Here is a 23,552-nt window from a genome sequence, read left to right as displayed (position 1 = left end):
CCTACTTGTCAAATCTGTGGTAAGAATGGTCATCCTGCACTAGATTGTTATGATAGAATGAACTTTGCCTATCAAGGAAGACATGCTCTAGCCAAACTTGTTTCAATGGCTACAAGTTCTATGGCTACTGTTGCTAGCTCCAATCAAAATTCATTTTGGCTCACTGATACTGGAGCATTTGATCATGTTACTCCTGATTTGGTTCAACTTTCTCTTCATCAGCAACCAACAGTTGGTAATGAATCAGTTACAGTTGGCAGTTGGCAAGAATTACTAGTTACTCACTTTGGCAATGGTAAGCTAGTTACACCTTCTCATAATTTCAAGCTTAATAATATTCTTTTTGTTCCACAACTTGCATCAAATTTGCTTTTTGTTCATAAATTGTGCCTTCAAAATAACGCCTTTTGCTATTTTGATGCATATAAGTTCTCAATTCAGGATTTACCTACGGGGAAAATTCTTTACAAAGGATTGAGTAAAGATGGAGTGTATCCTATTCCTCTTCTGTCTACTTTTTCCTCTTCTACACCAGTCAATTCCACTTGCTTTGTTGTTGTGTCTGATCAAGCATTGCTTTGGCACAAGAGCCTTGGACGTCCTTGCTCCAAGATTCTTCATTCAGCTTTATCTGATTTTAAGTCTGTTCATGTTCTTTTTAATAATGACATCTATTCACAATGCCCTGCTTGTATAAGTGCCAAAATGCACAAATTTTTTGTTCTAAAACATGTATAAGATTCTACATTTCCTTTAGAATTGATTCACTTTGATGTTTGGGGACCTTGTTCCATTACTTCTGAACTTGGACACTGATTTTATGTCATTTTTGTGGATGACTTTACTCATTTTACTTGGATGTTTTTGCTTAGATATAAATTTGATGTGTTTAATGTTTTTGTTCATTTTAAATCTCTTGTTGAAAATCAATTCAATTACACTATAAAGATTTTAAGGTTTGATAGGGGTGGTGAGTATGTTAATCATAAATTCAAGTCCTTTTGTTCAGATCATGGTATTTAGCATCAATTTTCATGTCCCTATACCCCTTAGCAAAATGGTATTGCTGAACGAAAACACAGACATATAATTGAGAATGGCTTGGCTATGCTTCATCAATCTCAACTCCCTTTGTCTTTTTGGTCATATGCTTTCAACACTGCTATTTTCTTGATTAATAGACTAATAGAGTACCATCATCTGTATTGAACTTTATTTCTCCTTGGGAAAAATTATTTCATAAGAAACCACCTTTGTAGGCTTTAAAAGCTTTTGGTTGTGCTTGCTACCCCTTGCTTAGATCATATCCTTCTCATAAACTTCAACCTAAGTCCTCTCAATGCATTTTCTTAGGTTATCCTCCTATGTCTAAACGATATATTTGCATGAATGTTAATTCTGGTAGAATCTATATTTCTAGCCAAACTATCTTTCATGAGCTTGTTTTCCCTTCTCCCACTTTAGTGTCTTCCACTTCTGTGTCTTCATTTGTAACTCCCTCTTCAAAGTTTTGGTTAGCTTCCTTACTTCCAATGTTTGTTGAAACTTCTCCCACTTCATCTGTTGAACCTTATTCTTCTACTCCTGATATTCCTTCCTCTTCTTCCCTATTTAATCCAACTTTTATTGAGCTTCCTTCTTCAATTTCTAATCCTGATACTCCTACTTCTTCCCTAACTCCTGCTGATGTCTCTTTTGTTCCTACTAAGCTTGTTTCAACAACTGCTTCCACTAATGTTCACTCTATGGTTACAAGGTCCAAGAATGGTATATTTGAGCCTAAAGCTCTTACTGTTCAGAATGACTTCACAACCATTGAGCCATCTTCTTATTCTGTGGCATCCAAGCATCCACATTAGGTTGAGGCCATGAATTCAGAGTTCATGGGCTTACTACAGCAACAGACTTGGACTCTTGTTCCTTTACCACCTAGCAAGAATGTGGTTGGATGTAAGTGGGTCTTTAAAATTAAAAGGAATAGTGATGGCAGTCTAGCTAAATACAAAGACAGATTGGTAGCAAAGGGATATTTACAGTAGTATAGTTTGGATTATGAGGAGACCTTTAGCCCAGTGGTGAAGCCTACAACTGTTAGAATTATTTTGGCCCTAGGTGTTCACTTTGGTTGGTCTTTGAGGCAATTAGATGTGCTTGATGCCTTTCTGTGTGGTGTTTTGGAAGAGGAGGTGTACATAAGTCAACTTCCTGGTTATAGAGACCATTCCAAACCTGATCATGTTTGTCTACTTCATAAAGCCATTTATGGTCTTAAGTAAGCTCCAAGTGCTTGGTTTGACAGTTTTACAACTCAGTTGTTCCATCTAGGTTTTCATACTTCTGCTGCAGACAGTAATTTGTTTATTCTCATTCACTCCTCTTGTGTGGTTTATCTTCTTCTTTATGTTGATGATATTATCATCACTGGCAGCAATCCTTCCTTTATCACTGGCATCATTAATTAGCTTAGTGCCACCTTTGCTCTTAAGGATCTTGGTCCTTTATTTTCTTGGCCTACAACTTGAATACATTCTTAGTGGTATATTTGTTCATCAATCTAAGTATGCTCAAGATCTTCTCATCAAGTTCAAGATGCTTGATTGTAAACCCTGCTCTAATCCATGTTTATCTAATCATCACTTAGTTCCTACTAATAGTCTAGTTTTGCCCGATCCTACTGTCTATAGGTGTATGGTTGGGGCTCTTCAATATGACTTTCACTAGACCTGATCTTTCATATGCTGTTCAACAAGTTTGTCAGTTTATGAGTTAGCTCACTTCTCATTATCTTGTTGCAGCCAAAAGAATTTTATGGTACATTAAAGATTCTTTACAAATGGGCTTCATTTTCAAAAAGGCTCTCTTGCTTTGTCTGCATATTGTGACCTATTGACAGAAAGTCAATTATAGGATTAATGGTTGTTTTCTTGGGCAATTCTCCAATTACTTGGTCAGCTAAGAAACAACATACTGTTTCTAGATTTTCCACAGAGGCAAAGTATAGAGCTCTTGCTGTTATAGTAGTTGAACTCTATTAGTTAAGAATGCAATTGAAGGATTTGGGGGTGTGTGATAATGTGTCAGCTCTTTTTTTGGCTTCCAATCCTATTTTTCATGCTAGGACAAAGCATATAGAGGTTGATTATCATTTTATAAGGGAATAGTGCTGAATCTAGACATGCTTGTTAAGTTTATTTCTACTTATGACCAATTGGCAGACTTGTTCACTAAGGGCCTTCCTACTCCTAGATTTCATGCTCTGCTCACAATCTAATGGGAGTTCCTCCCCTTAGCTTGAGGGGGGATGTAAAGCTATAGTAGATATGACACTTAGCATTCTGCAGATAGTATTTATTTTGCAGGTAGCACTTTGGTCAAGTAGTGTAGTATTTAGTGTTGCTAAACGACTTAAAGTTTTCTTGAGGAGTTGAGTCACACGACATGTAGTTCAATGAGAGATGATTAGTATTAATTCTGTTAAGAGTGAGAAGCCATGTGTCCTGTATTAATTGGAGCTTAGAAAATCTATTAGTCTTGATGCGATGGTCATTCCATAAGTATAAGTGCTTGTGGGGTGGGGGGGTAAGGGCCGGGGTTCAAGTCTCTAGGAGGGAGTTTCACATACATATACACTTAGATTAGGGTAGAGTAGTAGAACTTCTATTTTGTATAAAAAAAAAAAAATTATTGTTTATTTTACCACACAAAATGCCGGTTTGTACGTAGCTAGTTATATACTATTATATAAAGTAAAAGTAGTTATTTTTAACTACTATATGTTATTTATCAAAAAATAATGCTTGCATTGTTTTTAGTTTTTTTTAAATTTTTTTTTATTTTATTATTATTATTTTTTTGTGAATAACCATGGGTATTGATAAAAAAAAAAGAAAAAAAGAAAAAAGGAGAACGAGAATATTTTCTAGATCTCCTAAAAAAAAATGATTGTTTTTTTCCTAGATCTCTTAAAAATTGTATAGGCCCATCTGTTTTACATGAGGCCTAATTGGCTAGGTAGTGTAGAAGAATATTTTCTAGATCACTTAAAAAAAATCTACATTGAGCTCGAAAGTATCAAAGGTAATTAACAATATGTTTTGAGAGAGAGAGAGAGAGAGAGAGAGAGAGAGAGAGAGAGAGAGAGAGAGAGAGAGAGAGAGAGAGAGAGAGAGAGAGAGAGAGAGAGAGAGAGAGAGAGAGAGAGAGAAAGAGCATTTTCTTAAAGATTTTAGGTAAATTACACTTGCATTTTCTTAAAGATTTTAGGTAAATTACACTTTAAACCCATAATTTAGGAGTGTAATCATATATATAGTTTTAAAAATAACAAATTAAATCCCAACATTTTTTTTTTTTTTTTGATACAAGATAGAATTTCTAGTATAGCTTAATTTAAAATGTATATGTGTGTGAAACTCCCTCTTGGAGACTTGAACCCCAGCCCTTGCCCCCAAGGGGCCCCACAAGCATTTATACTTGTAAAGTGACCATCACACCAAAAGTGCGCGGTGGTCCAACATAAAGTAACAAATTAAACTTGTCCATTTATGTGGAATTGTGATGTGTTTTGAGTTTAATACGAATTGGAGTTTAATTTGTTACTTTTTGAAATCTCAATATATAATTTATTACTTTTGTAGATATAAGGTTCAATTTGTTACTTTTAAAATTATAAGGTTTGATTTGTTTTACTAAGCATAGACTTTAAAATGTAATTCTCTTCAGGTTTTCTGTTATCATTCCAATTTTATTGGATATCTCCAATGGGTAAGATTAGTCATGGTGATGAGAATCATGAGATTCATCTACGTTCAAGGTCGATCAATTTTTGGAACTTGATCGATTTTTCTTTTCTAATTAAAGAAAAAGGAGTTGAAAAAAAGCTAGTTGGCCAATTTTTTTGGGGGAAGTTAAGTGTCAATATTGTCAAATACCTTTCTTCTCAAAAAAAAAAAAGAATAAAGTCAAATACCGTACGTATATGACATGCATTTTAGGCTTAAACTGGAGCATTGCCTGAATTGGCCGGCCAATTTCTTTGTCAAATACCGTATACGGCCTTTTATTTTTAATTTATTATTATTATTATTATTATACAAAGGAATGTAAAGGACTTAATTGAACAGAAGCATGGCTTGAAATTTTCAATTAAGTGAATATTTTATACATGATAACAAGTAAGGTTGTAACCGTCAGACCAAGTATTAAAAATTCGAGATTGTTATTTTAATTTTATTTTGACGAAGAGTCAAGTTCAAGCTATTCAAAAAATTAGATTACATATTCAAGATTGGTTCATTATCCTATAAAAAAATGAATTTGTTTACAAGTTACTTGATTAATTTATTCTTTTCTCATATATAGTAAACATTACATCTATAATTTTCTACCCTTTCACAAATCTATTCTAAGACTTAATTACTAAATCGTAGTTGATATGATATAATTTGAGTTAATTAGAATGATTTTCTTTTATGAATTTATAAAGCTAGATTCACTAATATTACATTGTGTAAAGTTATATATCATTTTTACTATTAAATAGACTATTTATATATTATCAATATATTACAAATAATAATTTATTATCTTTTAACTTATTTACAAACTTACATTTTTTTGAGAAAAATTTACAAACTTACATAATCTAATATTAAGCATATAAAAGTATACTTTTATACAAGTATACTAAGCTTATTTACGAAAACGTACTATGGTTGATTTTTTTTTTCTTTTTATTTCATAATTGAGCAAAATCTTTGACTTGGACTTATTTAATTGGAAAATTATTAAATACTCCGAGAGTACTATAAATGCGTACTCCTCTCCTCTCACATGAATTGTGGATCATACTATAAATTTAATTAATGGAATTTACATTTATGTGAGAGAGGAGAATATGCAATTATAGTACTCTGAGAGTACCCAATAATTACCCTAACTAATTTACTAAATAAGCAAATATAAATACATTTCTCTTAAGCGGAATGCAAATTATCCTTAAACATTTTGATTCATTTATGGCCGTAATAACAATTTGGGCAATTAGTCAATTATTGCATCAAACATTCAAACTCCCCCAATTTCACTTGTTAAACTTCACTACCAATGCAGAAAATCCTCCAATTTTAACCAAAAAAGAAAAAAAAACGGGTAAGCCCTCCAAATGTGAAATGTCACGTCAGTACCAAGGAAATGAATGGGTTTACTAGATTCCATATAGCTTTGATGTTAGTTGTGAGAAAGAAAGTCAATACAAATAGTAAATCAACCAGCAAACAAACAAAAAGTTCAGAAAAACAAGCTGATATATATATATATATATATTATATATTAATTGGGAGATTGATATTTGAGCAACGTTTGTCAAAGTCGACCCTTAGTTTTCATGTCTTGGCATATATATGAACTTAGCAGTCATGATGGAAACTGGAACCTGTAAGTCAAGCCTTGCCAACTTGATTTTATTTTTGGACTAAGACGTGGTAATTGGACTTTAGGAGGTTAGACGCGAGTCACCATTCAAATCACAGGCCTTTTCAAAAACAAATTTCCCTATTGGTCCAGCTCAGCAATCTAGATGAACTTGTTTCTAGATTGCTGAGTTGGATCAATAGGGAAATTTCACATCACAGGCTCTTTTGGAGCATTAATTGTTCAAATTTTAATATCGTCCAAGCTCCTCTATTGACAAATGACAATACCAAAATTCTCATATTCAACACGGCCAATATGTAAGAAAAGTATTGCACATTAATTATGTTCACTTTCCATGAATATCAAAGATATGTGGAAGTCCTTGGTTCATCAAGTTGCTATATATAATAAGAGAAACTAAACCCGTTACATCAATCCAACTACAAACATAAAAAGGAACCACCTAGTTAGACCCTTGAAATTATAGACCAATCCCACATATATCCAGCCATGTTGGAGTCTCAGAAATTGAAGAACATGCAAAAAATGAAATGTTATGCATATATCATTGCTGGGGTAGTGTTCCAGACCATAATAATTCTTGTTTTCGCATTGACAGTGATGCGCATCAAAACTCCAAGCGTAAGGCTAACATCTGTGACGGTCCAAAATCTCAAGTATAATACAACAGGCTCTCCTACCTTCAGCATGAATTTAATTGCTGAAATTGCAGTGAAGAATAAGAATTTTGGCCATTTCAGGTTTGATAATACCACTACTAATGTGACTTATGGGGATGTGATAGTGGGTGATGGTGATATTATTAAGGGACGTGCCAATGCTAGGAAGACCAAGAGGTTTAATGTCACAATTGACATTAGCTCCAATGGGGTCACAGATAGTGCAAAACTGACCAATGAGCTAAAATCTGGGAATTTGACACTGACTGGTCTTGCGAGTTTGAGAGGTAAGGTGACACTGATGAAGGTGATGAAGAAGCGCAAGACTGCAAAGATGAACTGTACAATGACTGTTCAATTGGAAACCAGGGCTGTTCACAATTTGGATTGCGAATGACATGTCTGGTCCTTCAATATATTTTCCTTTTTTCAATAATTTAAATGGCCCTTGGATTCGTGTTGATATAGTCTGGGGTTAATTACTTATTTCTTATAATTTATTTCTTCATTGTAATAAATAGAGCTTAAGTCTCCTAAACTAAACTTCATATTATTTCACTATATATACTTCTCTGTATTATCTCATGTGATGGTTTAATTGACATTTTAAATTGAAGGAAAGTTATTTTCTTACTAGAAAAATCGTACCAAATGTGATGGAGAGTGCTGTTGAATTCTTATCACAATTCACGCCCCCACTTTGACACACAGTTACATAACTTAGTATAGCACTTTGACTGTATGGAAATAAAATTTGCATAGAATCTACACTCTCTAATGAACTACACTAGTACTCCATGCAATTTAAAATTGAAGGAGTATCTTGTGCATCCAATCTGGATAAGGTAGAAGAAACTGAAAGCTCAAATAGTGTAAAATACTACTGCTTGTTTAGACCTTTAATTTTAAATAAACGGCTAGATTGCTTTTACCTTACTTAACTAAGTGTGGAATAAGAGTAAGTGTAACGCAATAAGGTCGGAACTACTCTAAAGCAAATGCATATACAATAAACAATGAGAATAAAGTATAAAAAGTAAGGGAAGAGAGATGCAAACAACGAGATAACACCGAGACGTGTTATCGAAGAAGAAACTGAAGTACTCAGCGAAAAACCTCTCTGTGACCCTCCAAGCCGAAATGATCCACTAGTAAATAAAGTTGGAGTACAAGGATATCAAAAAGACTCTCCGAGCCTAATCAACTCAATGTACTTGAACCCTCTGAGTTTCAGCTCCCAACGGACTTCACCGAGTCTTGTTTTCACTAGTTATTTGAATCCCGTAATTAGCTCAAATTGCATTTGCTAGTCAATGGCTTCTTTCAATACTTCCCACATGCACCAAAATTTTTCTCAACACTCAGATTGGGTGAGGTAAGTGTTTGGGCTAAGAACCTTTCAAGGATTTGTAATTGGAGAGGTAGGAGTAGAGGAAAACTAAAAGAAATTGTGTAGATGTTTGTGGGTTTATAATCTCTAACTCTCAAGTGTATTTCTAGGGTTTTCTCTTTAAAAGTCTCCTTACAATTTCGTAAAATACAATCAAATTTGACATGGAATTGAATCCAACAAAAACATATTTGTAAATCATAACTTTACAATCTCCCCCTTTGGCTATTCTATGACAAAACCCCTAAATAGACTCTAGACTTAAAATGTGAATTTGGGAACAGAGGCAAAACTCATTCACACCTAAATCCAAAAATTGTGAAGAACTTGTACCATATATATCTGAAACCTGAAACATTTGCACATAACAAATAACTTCATTAAGCTTGAGACAAGTAGAAATCGAGGCTTGTATATAGAACAAGTAAAGTGTGATCAAGTAAAACCAATTAAGATATAAACATAACTCATAACTTGATCAAACATGAACAGTCATTAAGAAATGACTACAATGAACATTTATCGAGTAAATGAACATCCGGACACGCAAGCAATTAAGTGCAATGCAAAAACTAATTGCATGTCCAACAAGTATATGATGCAATAAAGAGAAACTAAAGCAAGAAGGCAATAGATAAACTAAATGCATCATAAAAGTTATAAAAACCAAGTACTAAAGTAAATTGAGCTTTTTAAACTAAAGGATTGAAAATATTTTAGGTTTCAGCTACAGTTAGCTATTATCTATAACAACTCACTGTAGCATCAAGTTAAACATAAAAATCAGTTTTTTATTCCACCAATGTCTCTTCTTCTCTCTCTTTTTTCCTCAAGTCTTTTCTCTCTCCTCTCTCTCCTGTGTCTTTGTCACAACTCTCTCCTCTCACATGGTGGCTCCGGCTCCAACCCTCTCTCTCTCTCTCTCTCTCTCTCTGTGGTGTTTCGTGGGTTTTGATTTTTTTTTTTTCTAGGATTTTGTTTTTGTTTGTTCTTGGTGGTTCAACGGTTGTGGGTTTGAGTTTATGATTTGTTGTGATTTGATTTTGGGTTTGTAATTTGGTTGTGATTTGGTTTTGGGATTGTGAAATGGTTTTGGGTTTATGACTTGTTTGTGATTTTGGTAGTTGGGGGTTGAGGTTGTAGGTAGTTGTGGCCGGAGGCAATGGGTGTGGGCAATGGCAATGAGTTTCAGTTTTGCAGTGGGTTTGGTTTTCTGATGGTGGTGGTGGTTGGGGTGGCTGTGAGTGGTGGGTTGGTTGTTTTTGTTTGGTATAAGAGAAATACACATAGAGAAAGAGAGAGGAAGAGATGCAGATTGAGAATAAAAAAAAGAATTAAAAAATAATAAAGAAATAATATTTTAATGACGTGGTAAAAAATATAAAACTTTTAATGTTGGGTATATTATAAAGTGAGTTGTTAAAATAGATAAAGTAGTGTTTTGAGTTGCTAAAATCTATATATTTTAGCAATCTTGCTGTAAATGCTCTAAGAAAATGTTCAAAGGTTTTCCTTTTTGTTTAACTTACAACACTTTAATATTGTAAATAAACAGTTAGATTTTTCATATTTTTAATCCACAAGACTTGTGGAAAACTAAAAGTATGGGTACGTCAATACAGAAGCAAATATAGGACAAGCTCTTTAGAGCATTTGTAGCAGTGGAGCTAAATAGCTATAATGCTATTTTAGCTCCACCAAAATACCAAATAGGGTCACGTAGCAAAGGAGCCAAAGCAATAATTTTTAGCTGAACTGCTATAGTGCACATCTATCTATAGATGTGCACTATAGCAGTCATCTAAATTTTTTTCTTTTTTTTTTTATTAAGCCCTCCCGATTAAAATAATGCTTGGCTGTTTATTTTTTTTCATTCTTTTTATTCTTCATCTTACCGTCCTCTCTCTCATCACTCTCAAGCTCCCATCTCTCCATCTCACCTCTCTAAAACCATCTGGTTCACTCTCACCATCTCACCATCTCACCATCTCATCACTCTCAAGCTGACCGACGCCGTCCCAACCGAAGCTCGACCCACCGTCGTCCCAGCCGAAACTCTACCCATCGCCGTTCCAGCCGAAGCTCGACCTACCGTCGTCCCAGCTGCCCATCTCTCTCAGATCGCCTCAGACCTCACAGTCCCAGCCAATCCATGTCAGGTCAGTGAATTTTTTCATCTTTTTTTTTTTTTTTTTTTTTGATGAATTAGTGAATTTTTTCATTTGGGTGTTCGTTGTTTTGGCTTAATTTTTCTGGATTTGTGTCATCATTTATGGTGTTATTTTGTGGTGAAAAATGGTGTGTTGTCGGGTCAGTGAATTTTTTCATATTTTTTGATGAATTAGTGAATTTTTTCATTTGAGTGTTCGTTGTTTTGGCTTAATTTTTCTGGGTTTTGTGTCATCATTTATGGTGTTATTTTGTGGTGAAAAATGGTGTGTTGTCAGGTCAATGAATTTTTTTTTCATTTGGGTGTTCGTTGTTTTGGCTTAATTTTTCTGGGTTTGTGTCATCATTTTTGCTGTTTTTTTCCTGTGGCGGTGGCGGCGGCGGCAGTGGTGGCTGCGGTGGTGGCAGCGGCGGCGACGGTAACGGTGGCGGTTGAAGGTGGTTGTGATTGTTGTTTATTGTATAGGATATATTATTTTATTGTAGTGAATATATTATTTTATTGTGATGTTTATATTATTTTATTGTGTTAAAAGCTAAAATAGATTCACTGCTGTAGCATGTATGTAGATAAAATAGATAAAGTAACTTCTGGTGGAGGCTCTTATGGTCTTTAGCGAATTCCTTTTTCAGGTTCCTTTGATATTGGACATGGGCTCCTTTCTTTTGTAAATGTAATCTTTTTTATTTTTTATTTTTTTAAGTATTTTGTAAATGTAATCAGTGAAGAAGCTCAGCTGGATAGCTAGGCTTGCTCCTCATCTTGTATTTTTAGCTTTTTAGTTCAAAATCTAAGTAATTGTGTGTGAAAAGTTGTATGTAATAAACACCATCTAATAATATTTTTCCGTTTCATTAAATAAATAAAAAAGTCGTCTAATCAACGGATAGAATAGAAGTTTCTATATATATTTATATAAAAATATCCACATATTTGTAAAGTAAGACCTCAAAAGCTATTCGCCAAAGTCGTGATGATGGGAGAAGACCCTCTAGAAGTCAGAAATTCCAACCTGTGACGACTGACGCGTTCGGTAATAGGCATAGAGTAATGTTAACACCAGTTAAGACTTTATGCACTTGTATCACACTTTCCTGGAAGCTTGTCCCCACAAACACTCTAACATGTATTAACATATTTCACTACATATAGTCTCTAACATATAGCTCTCCAACCACAGCCACCAAAACTCCACTCCTTTCGATTCATACATTATCCTAGAGAAATATTTTTCATATTTTCTTTTTACAAATTAAATTTCTAATCAGTGAAGAAAATGGCTGAGAAGACAAATCAGCAAGTGTACCCTTTGGCACCATCAAATGGGAATCCCAGAAGTGATGAAGAATCCAACACTTTGCAATCCAAGGAGCTCAAGAGAAAGAAAAGGATCAAGTTGGCTATATATATTGCTGCTTTTGCTGTGTTTCAGACCATTGTCATCTTGGTCTTTGCTCTCACTGTGATGCGTGTTAGGACCCCTAAGGTCAGGTTGGGCACTGATGTCACGTTCAGCAAATTGAACACTGACAATAATGAGACATCGCCTTCCTTTGACATAACCTTCATAGCCCAAGTTAGGGTGAAGAACACAAATTTTGGTCCCTACAAGTATGATAGCACCACTGCCAATTTCAAATTCCAGGACGTGAACGTGGGGCGAGTCACTATTCCAGAGGGAAAAGCTGGTCTACGTTCCACCAAAAAAGTTAGTGTCACGGTAAATGTGAATTCAGATGCATTGAAAACCACGTCAAGTAATCTTGGAAATGACTTTAAAAATGAGGTCTTGACTTTGAATGGCCAGGCCAAGTTTACTGGGAAAGTTGAATTGATGTTTGTGATGAAGAAGAAGAAGGCCACAGAAATGAATTGCACGATGATTATCAATTTGACCTCCAAGGCACTCAAAGATTTGATCTGCGAATGATGACATAATTAAGCTGCTTTTGTTTTGCCTGAAGAAATAGAATATGGGACACACCTTTTTTTATTGCTACTCTCTGATATAGTGGTTTACCGCTTTTTTTATTTTTATTTTTATATATTTGGAGTCCGTGTGAATTTTTAGTAATTTGGTATTTAGTTGTATATATAATATATTGATCACGATCTCATGTCATGTGTTCATTTGTAAAATAAATAATTAAAAAAATAAAGTCAAGAAAAATAAAATAGTGCAAGGGTGAACACCCAAACACCTTGTTCTCAGCTAGTCACGGACTGGCCCCTCGCCTGACGCAATGATTATTGAGTAGATTAATGCGTTTTCAAATTTTTTTTTTTTTTTTTTTTGGGGGGGGTAAAATACGGGAATAATTATATTAATCATAAGCGGTTGGAGCCGAATAATATGGGTATAAGGTACAGCATCACAGTCAAAAGCAAGTGCCTCCATAACAACAAAAGGAGGCGTTACATAGGAAATAAAGGAGTCAGATTGGCAGCGGCCAAGCTTAGCAAGCAAGTCAGCAGCTTTGTTAGTTTTAGTGCATTTTCATTCACTTATTTGTTAAATTATTTATTTATTAAAACTGGATAATATACAATTGAAAATTTTAAAAAATTTAAGTCATGTGTACTGCCCTGAAAAAAAGAAAAAAACTCAATTAAACTCGAGATACACAACATAGTACCGAGCACTTACACCTTCACCACCAATGGTTAATAATCTTAGCTCATAAAAGACACGATTCAGCTAAATCCAGCATCTATACAACTTGATCTGCAAAAGGAAAACGAGATGCAATTAAGGATTAGAGTAAAATATTACAACTATCAAACCAAAATGACAAAGATTTCAACTTCTTAGCAACTAAATAGAAGGCTTTCATGAAGAAAACCGAGATGAGTTTTCAAAACAAATCACATATGCACTTTATATAAATCTCACCAACAAACTAGTCATACGCATTTAACTGTGAACCAAACGTCTATATATTACCAAATAGAGAACATAGATTTGACCTCACAATCATTTGTACATAAACAAAAACAAGAGTTTTGAATCTCAAATTCTGAGCAAATTGAGTCTTTTATTATCAAATTTGAAAAGAGAGATTTTCAAAATATTGGGAGGATTCTCCACTTTTGTTTGCCTTGTCAAGTGTCACCATCACCATTACAGTTGCAGTCACCAGTACCATAATAGTTTGTGTCATCATTGTATGTGGTGTAACTTATAATAGTATTACATCACTTAATAATTTTTTATTATTAAATTATGTTGCATTTTTTATTTTTTATGATTGCTAGATATCAAGATGATTAGAGATCAATAACTACTTTACATATAAAAATGTTTAAATTTTAAATTTCTAAAATTATATTCTATTAAAAAGTTATTTAAGAGGCGTAATGTTAATATATATATATATATTATTATTATTATTATTAACTAATAAGCTCTTCAACGAAGAAATTAGATTCAAACTTTGTCCGCTTTCCCGCAATATACATCGGCGGTTCATAAATTAAGATAAATAAATAAGTCTCCTGGCAGCCCATGTGTCAACAGAAGCTAAATACTATATTATTTGTGAAACCTAAAATAAGCAGGCTTCATTATGAAGTATGAACTGGTTCCGATTTTGTCAACAAAAATTGCTTTCAAGCATACCGTGCGTTCTCTCTCTCTCTCTCTCTCTCTCAAAAAAAAAAAAAAAAGAGTATACCATTGCGTATCATGTAATGCAAGAATCACTTTGGACAATTGCAATGAATTGTTTGACCACTTAATTTGCGCACTAACTTTTCTACAGCCTTTCCAATCAATTGGGTCGATCGAAATCCAACAACTAGCTAGTGCCCTCATTGGTTCCTCCAAAAAAAAAAAGAAAAAAAAAAAGAAAAGAAAAAAGAGCTAGTGCATCATTCTTTCAAGCTGTTTCTACTAATTATTCTGCTTAGTTGCCTGCAGTTGTAGAGATGAATTGATCAATGGTGGTGCCCATAGTCGGTTAGGATGACATTTGAATTCTTTCTTATCAATAAAGTGATGTTAAAGATATTATATAGTATTTTACTATGTAGACTTCATAAACTAGTGTGTCAAATTTTAAATATAAAAGAAAAAACGTAATTAAGAATTTAATTTTTTTATATTATATTATTGATTTGATACCCATTAGAGTTACTGCCAGTTTCAATTTATAAGTTTTGAGAGATGTTAAAGATATTACAAATTTTGTCCTAAAAATTATGCAAACTATGTGTCATTGATGGTGTGCATGGGAGATTTCATCTCTAAGCTTTTAGGACAAAAATGTTGACAAGGGATTTTTTAGTTAGAACACTTCATGCAATGTCCAAATACTAAATATTCTCTGCATTTTAAGGACTTTCTTCTCTCAAATGATAAAACATCCGGTTGCTTTTACTTTTTTCCAACACTCACCAAACACAAAAAAGTAATGTAGCCGTTTATTCAATATGTTGTTCAAATCACACCAATCATAATCATTGTTATGCTAATTTGCAATTTTTTATTTAGTTGATAACTGTGGGGGTCGGCTAATCAATAAATTATTAAAGTCGTGTAAATTGGGCCTGTGGCCCATCCGAGAACGTAAAGCTGTCCGAGGAGGCCCAAATCAGGTTGTAAGGGTAACCAAACGAAAGGAAGAGTAGATATCACGTAAGGTGAGTCCAGTATTCATCTGAGGACAAAATCCTTCTCGGCAATATGAGTCCGAGGACAACCTGAACGCCACCTTGTTATAAACATACTTCGGAACTACGTTACCACAAAAAGTGGGATATGGGGTCAAGGGTAAGAAAGAAAAGGGAAACAAATATCTATGACAGCAGCTGCCTCCGCATTAATTGCCTCTCAACCAACTCTCTGGCCGCATTAATGTGGAGGTGATGCCTGAACAGTGATGAAACAGCCTTACAGCTGCTGGTTGGAGGTTCCAGAAGGTGTTAGATGGGACAGAAAGAAATCTCCCGAACCCAACCTACATGTGTGTGGTGAAGATGATATCAAAATGGCAGTATATAACATGAAAGAAGGCATTGAGGGAAAAAGATCGGAACATCAAAAAACAGAGAATACTTAGAAGAAAACCTTATGAACCAAAGAACTGAACTTGTTCCAAGGAAAAATTGGTCGTTATATCTGTGCTAATCTATCTATAAACATGAGGTTTAATCGTTTTTCTTGAAGAGTTAACCTAGTTCTTGGACACCCACACTCTACAAATTTTATTGTTTGGGCTTTCAATGTACGAATCCAATACCAGTTTGGGATCGTTACAAATCGAGTTCTTACAATAACAATTTTAATATTATATTATATTATATTATATATATATATATATATATATATATATATATTAAGTGGATTTAGAAAGTTAGTTATGATTTCAAAAAATGTAAAAAATGCTCCAATCTAATTTGATTTTTTATTTATTTTTATACTAGATAAAAATTCTACTATAACTTAATTTAAGTGTATATGTGTGTGAAGTTATATCCTAGAGACTTGAACTCTGGTCCTTGCCCTCACACCTCATAAGTACTTATAATTAGATAACCTTTATTCCTAAAAAAAAAGGGTTAAAATTGTAATTCAACAAAATTCAAAAACAAAAAATTACCAAAGAAACTTTCCTAAAAATTAGCATACACTAAACCAAGTAGTTTCCTAATTTTCAAAATGTTAAATTTTAGCTTCTTAAAAATCCATTTTTGTATAACCTCACTAATAATAGATAAATTCAAACTGAAAGATTAAGGCATCGAACTATAAAAAATACAAAAAACCTCCTTGCACGTGTGGAATGCGTGTGATGAGGCTAGTATATATATATGGCGGGTAAAATATTCCGATCAAATAATCTAGAACTTATTTTTGAAATACAAATTCTCTGTGTCACTTTTTGTGTACCACTCCATGGGTAAGAGTGGTACCCATGGAGTGGTACAAAGGATTTGCATTCTATTTTTGTATAATTTTTATTTTATTTTTTTATTTTGTCTTCTTATAAGACAACTACATTTGTCAATAGGTTGTAATATTTGTAGATAACCATTTTGTAAGTAAGAACACATATTGTTCTTAGCATTTCATTCTTTCTTTTAGTCTGTTAGGTGGAGGGCGGGTGGGGGGAGTGCACTAGCGAGGTAAATTGAGTTCTAACAAATTTATTGCTAAAAAAATATAATATGAAGTTATGAACAACCAAAAAAAAAAAAAAATCCAGCTAAAATGAATCTGAAAAATAAAAACTAATTAAGGAAGATAAACAGCTTTATGGTCACTCGCAAATCATAGAGTGGATCTCCTTTGATGATAAATTGATAGTCATGGTGCAGTTCATTTCGACAGACTTCTTCTTTTTCATTATAAACATCAATTCCACTTTCCCACTAAGCTTGGCATGGCTGTTTAGCATCAACAACCCACTTTTTAAGTCACTTGCAAGATTGGCAGAACTTGGCAAGTCCTTTGAATTCACATTTAGTGTGACACCAACTTTTTTGGTCGAACGCAGCCCAGCCTTACCCTTAGGAATAGTGACTTGCCCTGCAGTCACACTCTTGTACATGAATGTGGCAATGGTGCTATCATATTTATAAGGACCAAAGTTTGCATTCTTAACCCTCAATTGGGTTGTGAAGTTTATATCAAAGGAAGGTGATGTTGAGTTGCCAGTGGTCACGTTGTGGAATGTAACATCATTGCCCAACCTGACTTTTGGAGTCTTAACACGCATTACAATGAGTGCAAAAACCAAGATGACTATGGTTTGAAACACAGCAAAAGCAGCAATATATATGGCCAATTTGATCCTTTTCTTTCGCTTGAGCTCCTCTGCAGATGTTTTAGAGCCAGACTCTTCATCACTTCTAGGCTCCTTACTTTCTGGTCCCAAAGGGTTCACTTGTTGGTTTGTTTTCTGCGCCATTTTCTAATTCTCTTGGAAACAGTGAACAATCAAGAGTGTTTTTTTTTGTCTCTTTGTGTTATAGTTCCCTTTTGTGAAAGGAATTTAAAATGAAAAGGATTTTTTTTTTTTTTTTTTTTGGTGTGGAAATTGTGGGGAGACATGTCTGCCATATATAGGTTTGGACAATGTATGTGATGGAGTGAATTATGGGTTGAGTACTTCCTGTTTAAGGTTACTTAACAAGGTATATTTTTCTTTCAGTAATAAAACGCGTGTTGGTTGTTATATTTGACTTCTAGATGGTCTAGCAAGTAAGAATTTACTTATTAAAAATTTGAAAGAGGACACGATTCTATTCTTTTTGCTAAAAAACGTGTCGTTTTGCTTCTACAGGATAGAATTGACGTCTAGGTCTCTTTAATTAAGGGAACAACATACGGTATGTGGCACTCTTTACACGGTAACCATGAAATGCAGATCTAGCAAACGCTACTAGTTAGGTCGGGTTATGGGTAACCTGAATTTTTTCACATGTAAAATAAATAAAAATAGAAATAAGACTAAATGCCAAAAATAACAAAATTCTCAAAAATAGAAGTTAAATATACAGATATTTTCAAAGTTCACATTATCATCATAAAAGAAAAGAAAAAAAAAAACACTAAATATTAGGTAAAGAATCCATCTTAAGTGCATCTGTTTCTATTGTGTGTAAACTGTAAAGTAATAATAAATTTATATTACCTAGAATGATAACTAAAAAAAATAAAACTTTATAAATAGAACATAACATATTATGTAAAGAAGAATAAATGTATATTAATATGAATTGCACTCCAATCTATTCAATGTTAATAGTAGATCTAGCGCTAGAAATATTCATATTTGAAATTTGCTATTTGCCACATATATTTTCCCACACCATTTACCCATAGCGCTACATATCCCATTATCCTTAAAAAAAAGTTTTGAAAAAGGCATCAAGTTGGGTTGGGTCAACCCGTGTTTACTCCAAGTTAAAAATCTAATTTGTCAGGTCTAATGAAATATTTGACAAGTCCTAAAACTTGCTACATAGTTATTCATATTTGACATTTGCTATATAAATTTTCCCACACCATTTACCCATAGCCCTTCATATGTTATCCAAAAATATTTTGATGATCTTAAGCTTTTCTAAAGTCTAACAGGAGACCCATATGGTGAGTTTTGAACTTGCTGTAGGCGTATCACATAACTGCTACCTCACTTATTTCCATTCTTTTGACTTTAAATTGTCTGTGGTTTTCAATGTGTTGTTCACTGATGAAGCATAATTGAGATTATATAACCAAAAGTTGCATCCTAGACCCCCAATCCTGTTTCATCACAAAATCTAACATGAGACTACTAGATTGAAAAAGAAGTTCTATAAACTCACACAGATTAAAATGAATCCATACCAAGAAATGGCTACAAGACGCTACTATTTTTGTCCTTTTCTCCCAACTTTTCATTTTCATTTATGGTTCGAGCTATAGGTTCTCTCAACTTCAATTCTTATGCAATTTTCAGTGTATATATATATATATATATAGTCAAATTTTGCGCCACGTGTTCCATTTAAAATTTTTGTACCAAGTAAGTTAATTTTATGTAGAAAACTAGAAGTCCAATATAAATAAACCATAAAAAATCTAATCATATATATAACCCTATATATAAAATTAGAAGAAGAGAGAGTTTGAATGATTTTACTTAGGGATGGCAATTTAGATCCGACCCGCGGATACCCGGCCCGGTCCGATCCTAATGGGCCAGATTTTACCCGGTCCGATAAAGAATAGGGTCGGGTATGGGTTTTAAAAAAAAAACCCGAAGCGGGTTCGGGTCGGGTCCGGGTTTTATTAAAAAAACCCGAAACCCGACCCGGTTAAGACCCGGTTATATTATATATAAAATTACTAAATTACCCTCCTATATATATATATATATAGTTAAACCCTAAATTTTCATTTCCTCTCCTCAGTTCAGCCTCTCACGCCTCTCATCTCCTCAGCTCTCTCAATCACTGCCTCTTATCTCTTCATCTCTCAGTGATCTCACACGCACAGCCATAGATGAACATCATGAACTCATCAGAAAAAAGCTAGCAGGACTCTCGTTTCTGACAGATGGAAGTACCGATACCAGAAGAGCTAAATATCCTCGCCGTTCCGACAGATTTAAGAAGGGAAGGAGGCAGTTTCGTCCTCGCCGTTCCCGTTTCTCTCAAGTCTCAACTCTGTTTCGTCCTCGCCGTCGCTGATCTCGCAGTGTCTCCATTTTTTTTCTTTTTTCTATTTTTTTTTTCTGGGTTCAGTTCGCCTCAATCATGTGAATTTATGTTTGTATATGTGTTTGTGTTTATGATTTCTGAAAGGGAAAATGAAAATCATAGATCTGAAATTTTTGTTTTTGGATTGTGATTTTGAAAGGGAAAATGTAGATCTTGAATTTGTGTTTGTGATTTCTTTGTTTGTGTTTGTGATTGTGTTTGGATCTGAAATTTTTTTTTTTTTTTTTGGTTGGGCCACGAATTGGGCCCAGTCCTTTAACGGGGCCCGTGGGGCCCAGGAAAAAACCCGTTTAGTTAACGGGCCGGGTCCGAATATAGAAAAACCCGGTCCGAACCCGACCCGTTGCCATTCCTAATTTTACTTTTGTGAGTAATTTTTTTGTGTAAATAAAAATAATTCAAATTTATAAATCATTTATGTAATACTATAAGGACAAGACTTAGATACAGTACAAAAATGCTGTTCCTTAGATTGTCTTATATTGCTTAAGAGAGTGTGTTATGTGTAGTATAACTTGTCCCACCCTCCCTTAAAAGTTACCATGGCTTTTAAGTGGAGTTGTGGTATGCCTTTGTATTAGAACCTCTTTCTCTCTCCCTTGTGTGTGTGTGTTTGTTTCTCAAAAAAAAAAAAAAAATTGTTGTTTCTTAGGTTCCCTTTTTAAGATTCTGCCATGTGTATTTTTTCTCATGGGATGGAAGTATATTTTTTAATTAAGCTACATGACTGAATCTTAAGAGAGAAATTTAAGGAACAACATTTAAACTATTGAATCTAAGTTTTGTCCATACTATAAATATGTATGGTCCATTAATAACTAGGTAGAAACATATATATTATATATGATATGTGTATGTTAACTGCGGTTATTTTTAATTGTACAACATCACGACTTATATAAAAGAAATGCCTTTTGTGCCTGCAAATTAAAATTCTGAGCATGAGTGTATGACTATTGTCTCTCCCTTTATTCTGGTGACTTTATCAGTGACAGTTATCTCAAGTTCACAACTTATAAAACTTCTGTATTAAATGAAAGTCCTATATTTTGGTTGGCTTAAACTTCAAGTTCGTCTTTAACTACATTCGAGTAATTAATTTCCTAGAGCCTTGGAGGACCCTTTATGAAATGCTATGTTATATAGTGTAGGTATTCAGGCAGCATCATATTCTATAAAAGAGAGAATATCAAAAAGATTCTATAGAAAAATATTTTGATTATCATATTCTATAAAATACTATCTCAGTTTCTAAAACATTACTATATTGTGCGTCCCTGGGGTTTGTTATCTTTGAGAATCGTTATTCAAGTACCACATTGATTGGAAACAAGAGAGGAGAGCCCAACGCATTGTATAAAGCAGGCGCAGGGCAAATGGAATAACATACTTACCTGGACGGGGTCAATGGGTGATCAAAAAGGCTCATGGCCTAGGTTGGTGACCTCCATTGCACTTAAAGGAGGGGTGTCCGCCTAAGGTCTTCCCAAGTGGAAGATCCTACGTCATTATTTGTTGCACAGGGGGCCTGCGTTCGCGCGGCCCCTGCCTAATTATAAACTAAAATTTGATCTCAAGTTATTATTTGGATGAGTTTGGGTAGTTCAGTATCTAACAAATGGATGAGCTAGGAAGCAAGGGATTTGGTGTCACACCTCATCTGGGGTGCACAAATGAATTGCCGTAAATGTCATGTCATGGTCATGCTCGAGTCATGTGATGATTTAATAATTTTATTTTTTAGAAATTGCTTGCGTGATGTTATAATTTTAATTTTTAGACAATGATGTTATAACTTTTCTAAAATTGCTATTTATATAATTTTTCAGAAATTGCCCACATTGCACTTCTTGTTTGTATCCCCGGTACATTTGTCCGTGTGTGCTTCCGAGCATTTGCAGTAGTCAATATAGGGGAAATGAAATTAATGTTTCAAATTTTAATTTCAGGGAAGGACCGGAACTGTACTTATCCAGTTATCCCATTATCCCAAATTTACCCTTGTCAACTAATACATGTAATAATGTAAAGGATCCAAAAGTAAACAGTACTTCTGACATTCGAACTCTTTTGCCACAATTACGCATTTCTATATCATTTCAACCTAAATTTGGTTTGAAATTTAATAGTTTTAAACCTTTAACAGCAGTAGTTTTTCCTTTTGCTATTCGGATAAAAGTGAACCTGTGGTGGGCAATGTGCATCGTAATATAAGCTTCAGCGCTTGATTACATTTCTATATCAACCACGTTAGAACAAGTGCTAAGGTAAGCTAGATCGCATAAGATGCTTTGAGCTAAATTCGAAATGACCTTGGTATAACTCATCCTGACCCAGTCTGCTTCCCTTTTAGATGGACAGTGCTTGTTAAACACAATGTTGGACCCTCCATCAAATAAGCAGAACTGACCCAATTATGTTGATTTTTTAATAAAACAAAAATATCTGTCCAAGTTTTCTTTAGTAAACTAATTGGGCCATATTTCAAAGCTTTTGTTACCGCTGTTGCTGTCCATGGACCTAGAACCCACTTGATTAAACCAACACAACACTTTGTGTTTTGTTTTTCATGGGTTGATGATGAATTGAGTAGTTTTGTTTATTTTATTATTATTATTTTTTAAAGCTTAGATTGACTCAAAGAGCTTGTGTTTAGAAAGTGCTAACCCATTATTGACATTCTACTCACGCTAAATTATGATATGATATAAATATAACTAACATAGGATCAAATTACACCAGGCCAAACTTAGCTCGAGGAGCACACACTGATAATAGCAGAGCTAGACCTCAGCTTTACCATGAGGATGGTCAACTTAAATGTGAGAGTAATAGACATGCTTCCTAAAAGGCTAAAATCGTGTCATTACAACCATTATCCTATAATATATATATATATATATATATATATATATATATATATATATATATAGATAAAACTGAAAGAAAATTCAATTAGATTTTAAATTGGAATTTAATTAGAGTCTAATTTTGCGTCATGTGTCTTATCTAAACAAAATTTTAAAATTTTTGTGCCAAGTGAGATAATTTAGTGCAAAAATTGGATTTTAATTAGAGTTTAATTTTGTGTTACGTGTTCCATTTAATCTAATCTAATCTAATTTTTTTTTTTTTTTTTATTATAAAGTTTTTGTGTCAAGTGAGTTAATTCAGTGTAGAAAACAAGGAGTCCAATATAAATAAACCTAGGTAATATATATATATATATATATATATATATTTATATATATAAAACCAAAACTTAGATAAAATTAGATTAGAATCAAAATTAGATTTTGCCTTTGTTAGCTTTTCATACAAATTAAATTGTTTAGATTTTCGCTGTTATATATATATATATTTTTTCTGAACTAATGACTATTGTAGGGGCTGTTTTTGGGGCTTAGGCCCGACAGGCAAGCGATTCTGGCCCAAAAGTCCCTCAACAATGAATTTGTAAAGAGTAGGTTACAGAACTAGGTCTTGACAGAGTGAACATAGTTATGAACAAGCCATGCAACCATTTGGACGTGGGGCTATTCCTCTAAGCTTTTTGGGATAACAGTCCATGGGGCTGTATCTTATGCTTTATTCCTCCAACTCCTTTTCTCTTTCTCTCTCCTTTTCTTCCTCCCTCTTGCGATCCCCTGGCCATGGGGATTTTCTTCTCTTATATAGCATCCTTCCT

General features: G+C 33.9%; 3 protein-coding genes and 1 non-coding gene across 4 annotated transcripts; 3 read left to right on the top strand and 1 right to left on the bottom strand.

Annotated features, from left to right (window-relative positions):
• The first annotated feature begins 6,859 nt into the window (after positions 1-6,859).
• On the top strand, positions 6,860-7,655 carry LOC126706412 (uncharacterized). Its single transcript, XM_050405848.1, has one exon. It carries the CDS (start codon positions 6,925-6,927, stop codon positions 7,489-7,491), a length of 567 nt encoding a protein of 188 aa, XP_050261805.1. The 5' UTR covers positions 6,860-6,924; the 3' UTR covers positions 7,492-7,655.
• Positions 7,656-11,813: 4,158 nt separating this feature from the next.
• Positions 11,814-12,771, top strand: LOC126713433 (uncharacterized). Its single transcript, XM_050413187.1, has one exon. The coding sequence runs from the start codon at positions 11,931-11,933 to the stop codon at positions 12,582-12,584; it is 654 nt and encodes a 217-aa protein (XP_050269144.1). The 5' UTR covers positions 11,814-11,930; the 3' UTR covers positions 12,585-12,771.
• Positions 12,772-16,882: 4,111 nt separating this feature from the next.
• On the bottom strand, positions 16,883-17,664 carry LOC126713424 (late embryogenesis abundant protein At1g64065-like). Its single transcript, XM_050413177.1, has one exon. It carries the CDS (start codon positions 17,563-17,565, stop codon positions 16,915-16,917), a length of 651 nt encoding a protein of 216 aa, XP_050269134.1. The 5' UTR covers positions 17,566-17,664; the 3' UTR covers positions 16,883-16,914.
• A 3,586-nt stretch (positions 17,665-21,250) lies between these two features.
• LOC126716202 (U1 spliceosomal RNA) lies at positions 21,251-21,412 on the top strand. Its single transcript, XR_007652021.1, has one exon. It is a non-coding gene; the product is annotated as a U1 spliceosomal RNA (small nuclear RNA).
• The last annotated feature ends 2,140 nt before the right edge of the window (positions 21,413-23,552 follow it).

This window comes from Quercus robur, chromosome 2 (assembly GCF_932294415.1).
Source record: "Quercus robur chromosome 2, dhQueRobu3.1, whole genome shotgun sequence".
Taxonomy (NCBI): Eukaryota; Viridiplantae; Streptophyta; class Magnoliopsida; order Fagales; family Fagaceae; genus Quercus; species Quercus robur.
This window is presented reverse-complemented; position numbering and strand designations above follow the sequence as displayed.

Bases quoted from the DNA above. Each gene is read 5' to 3' on its own strand.
- LOC126706412 (XM_050405848.1), top strand. From the start codon at position 6,925: ATGTTGGAGTCTCAGAAATTGAAGAACATGCAAAAAATGAAATGTTAT.
- LOC126713433 (XM_050413187.1), top strand. From the start codon at position 11,931: ATGGCTGAGAAGACAAATCAGCAAGTGTACCCTTTGGCACCATCAAAT.
- LOC126713424 (XM_050413177.1), bottom strand. From the start codon at position 17,565: ATGGCGCAGAAAACAAACCAACAAGTGAACCCTTTGGGACCAGAAAGT.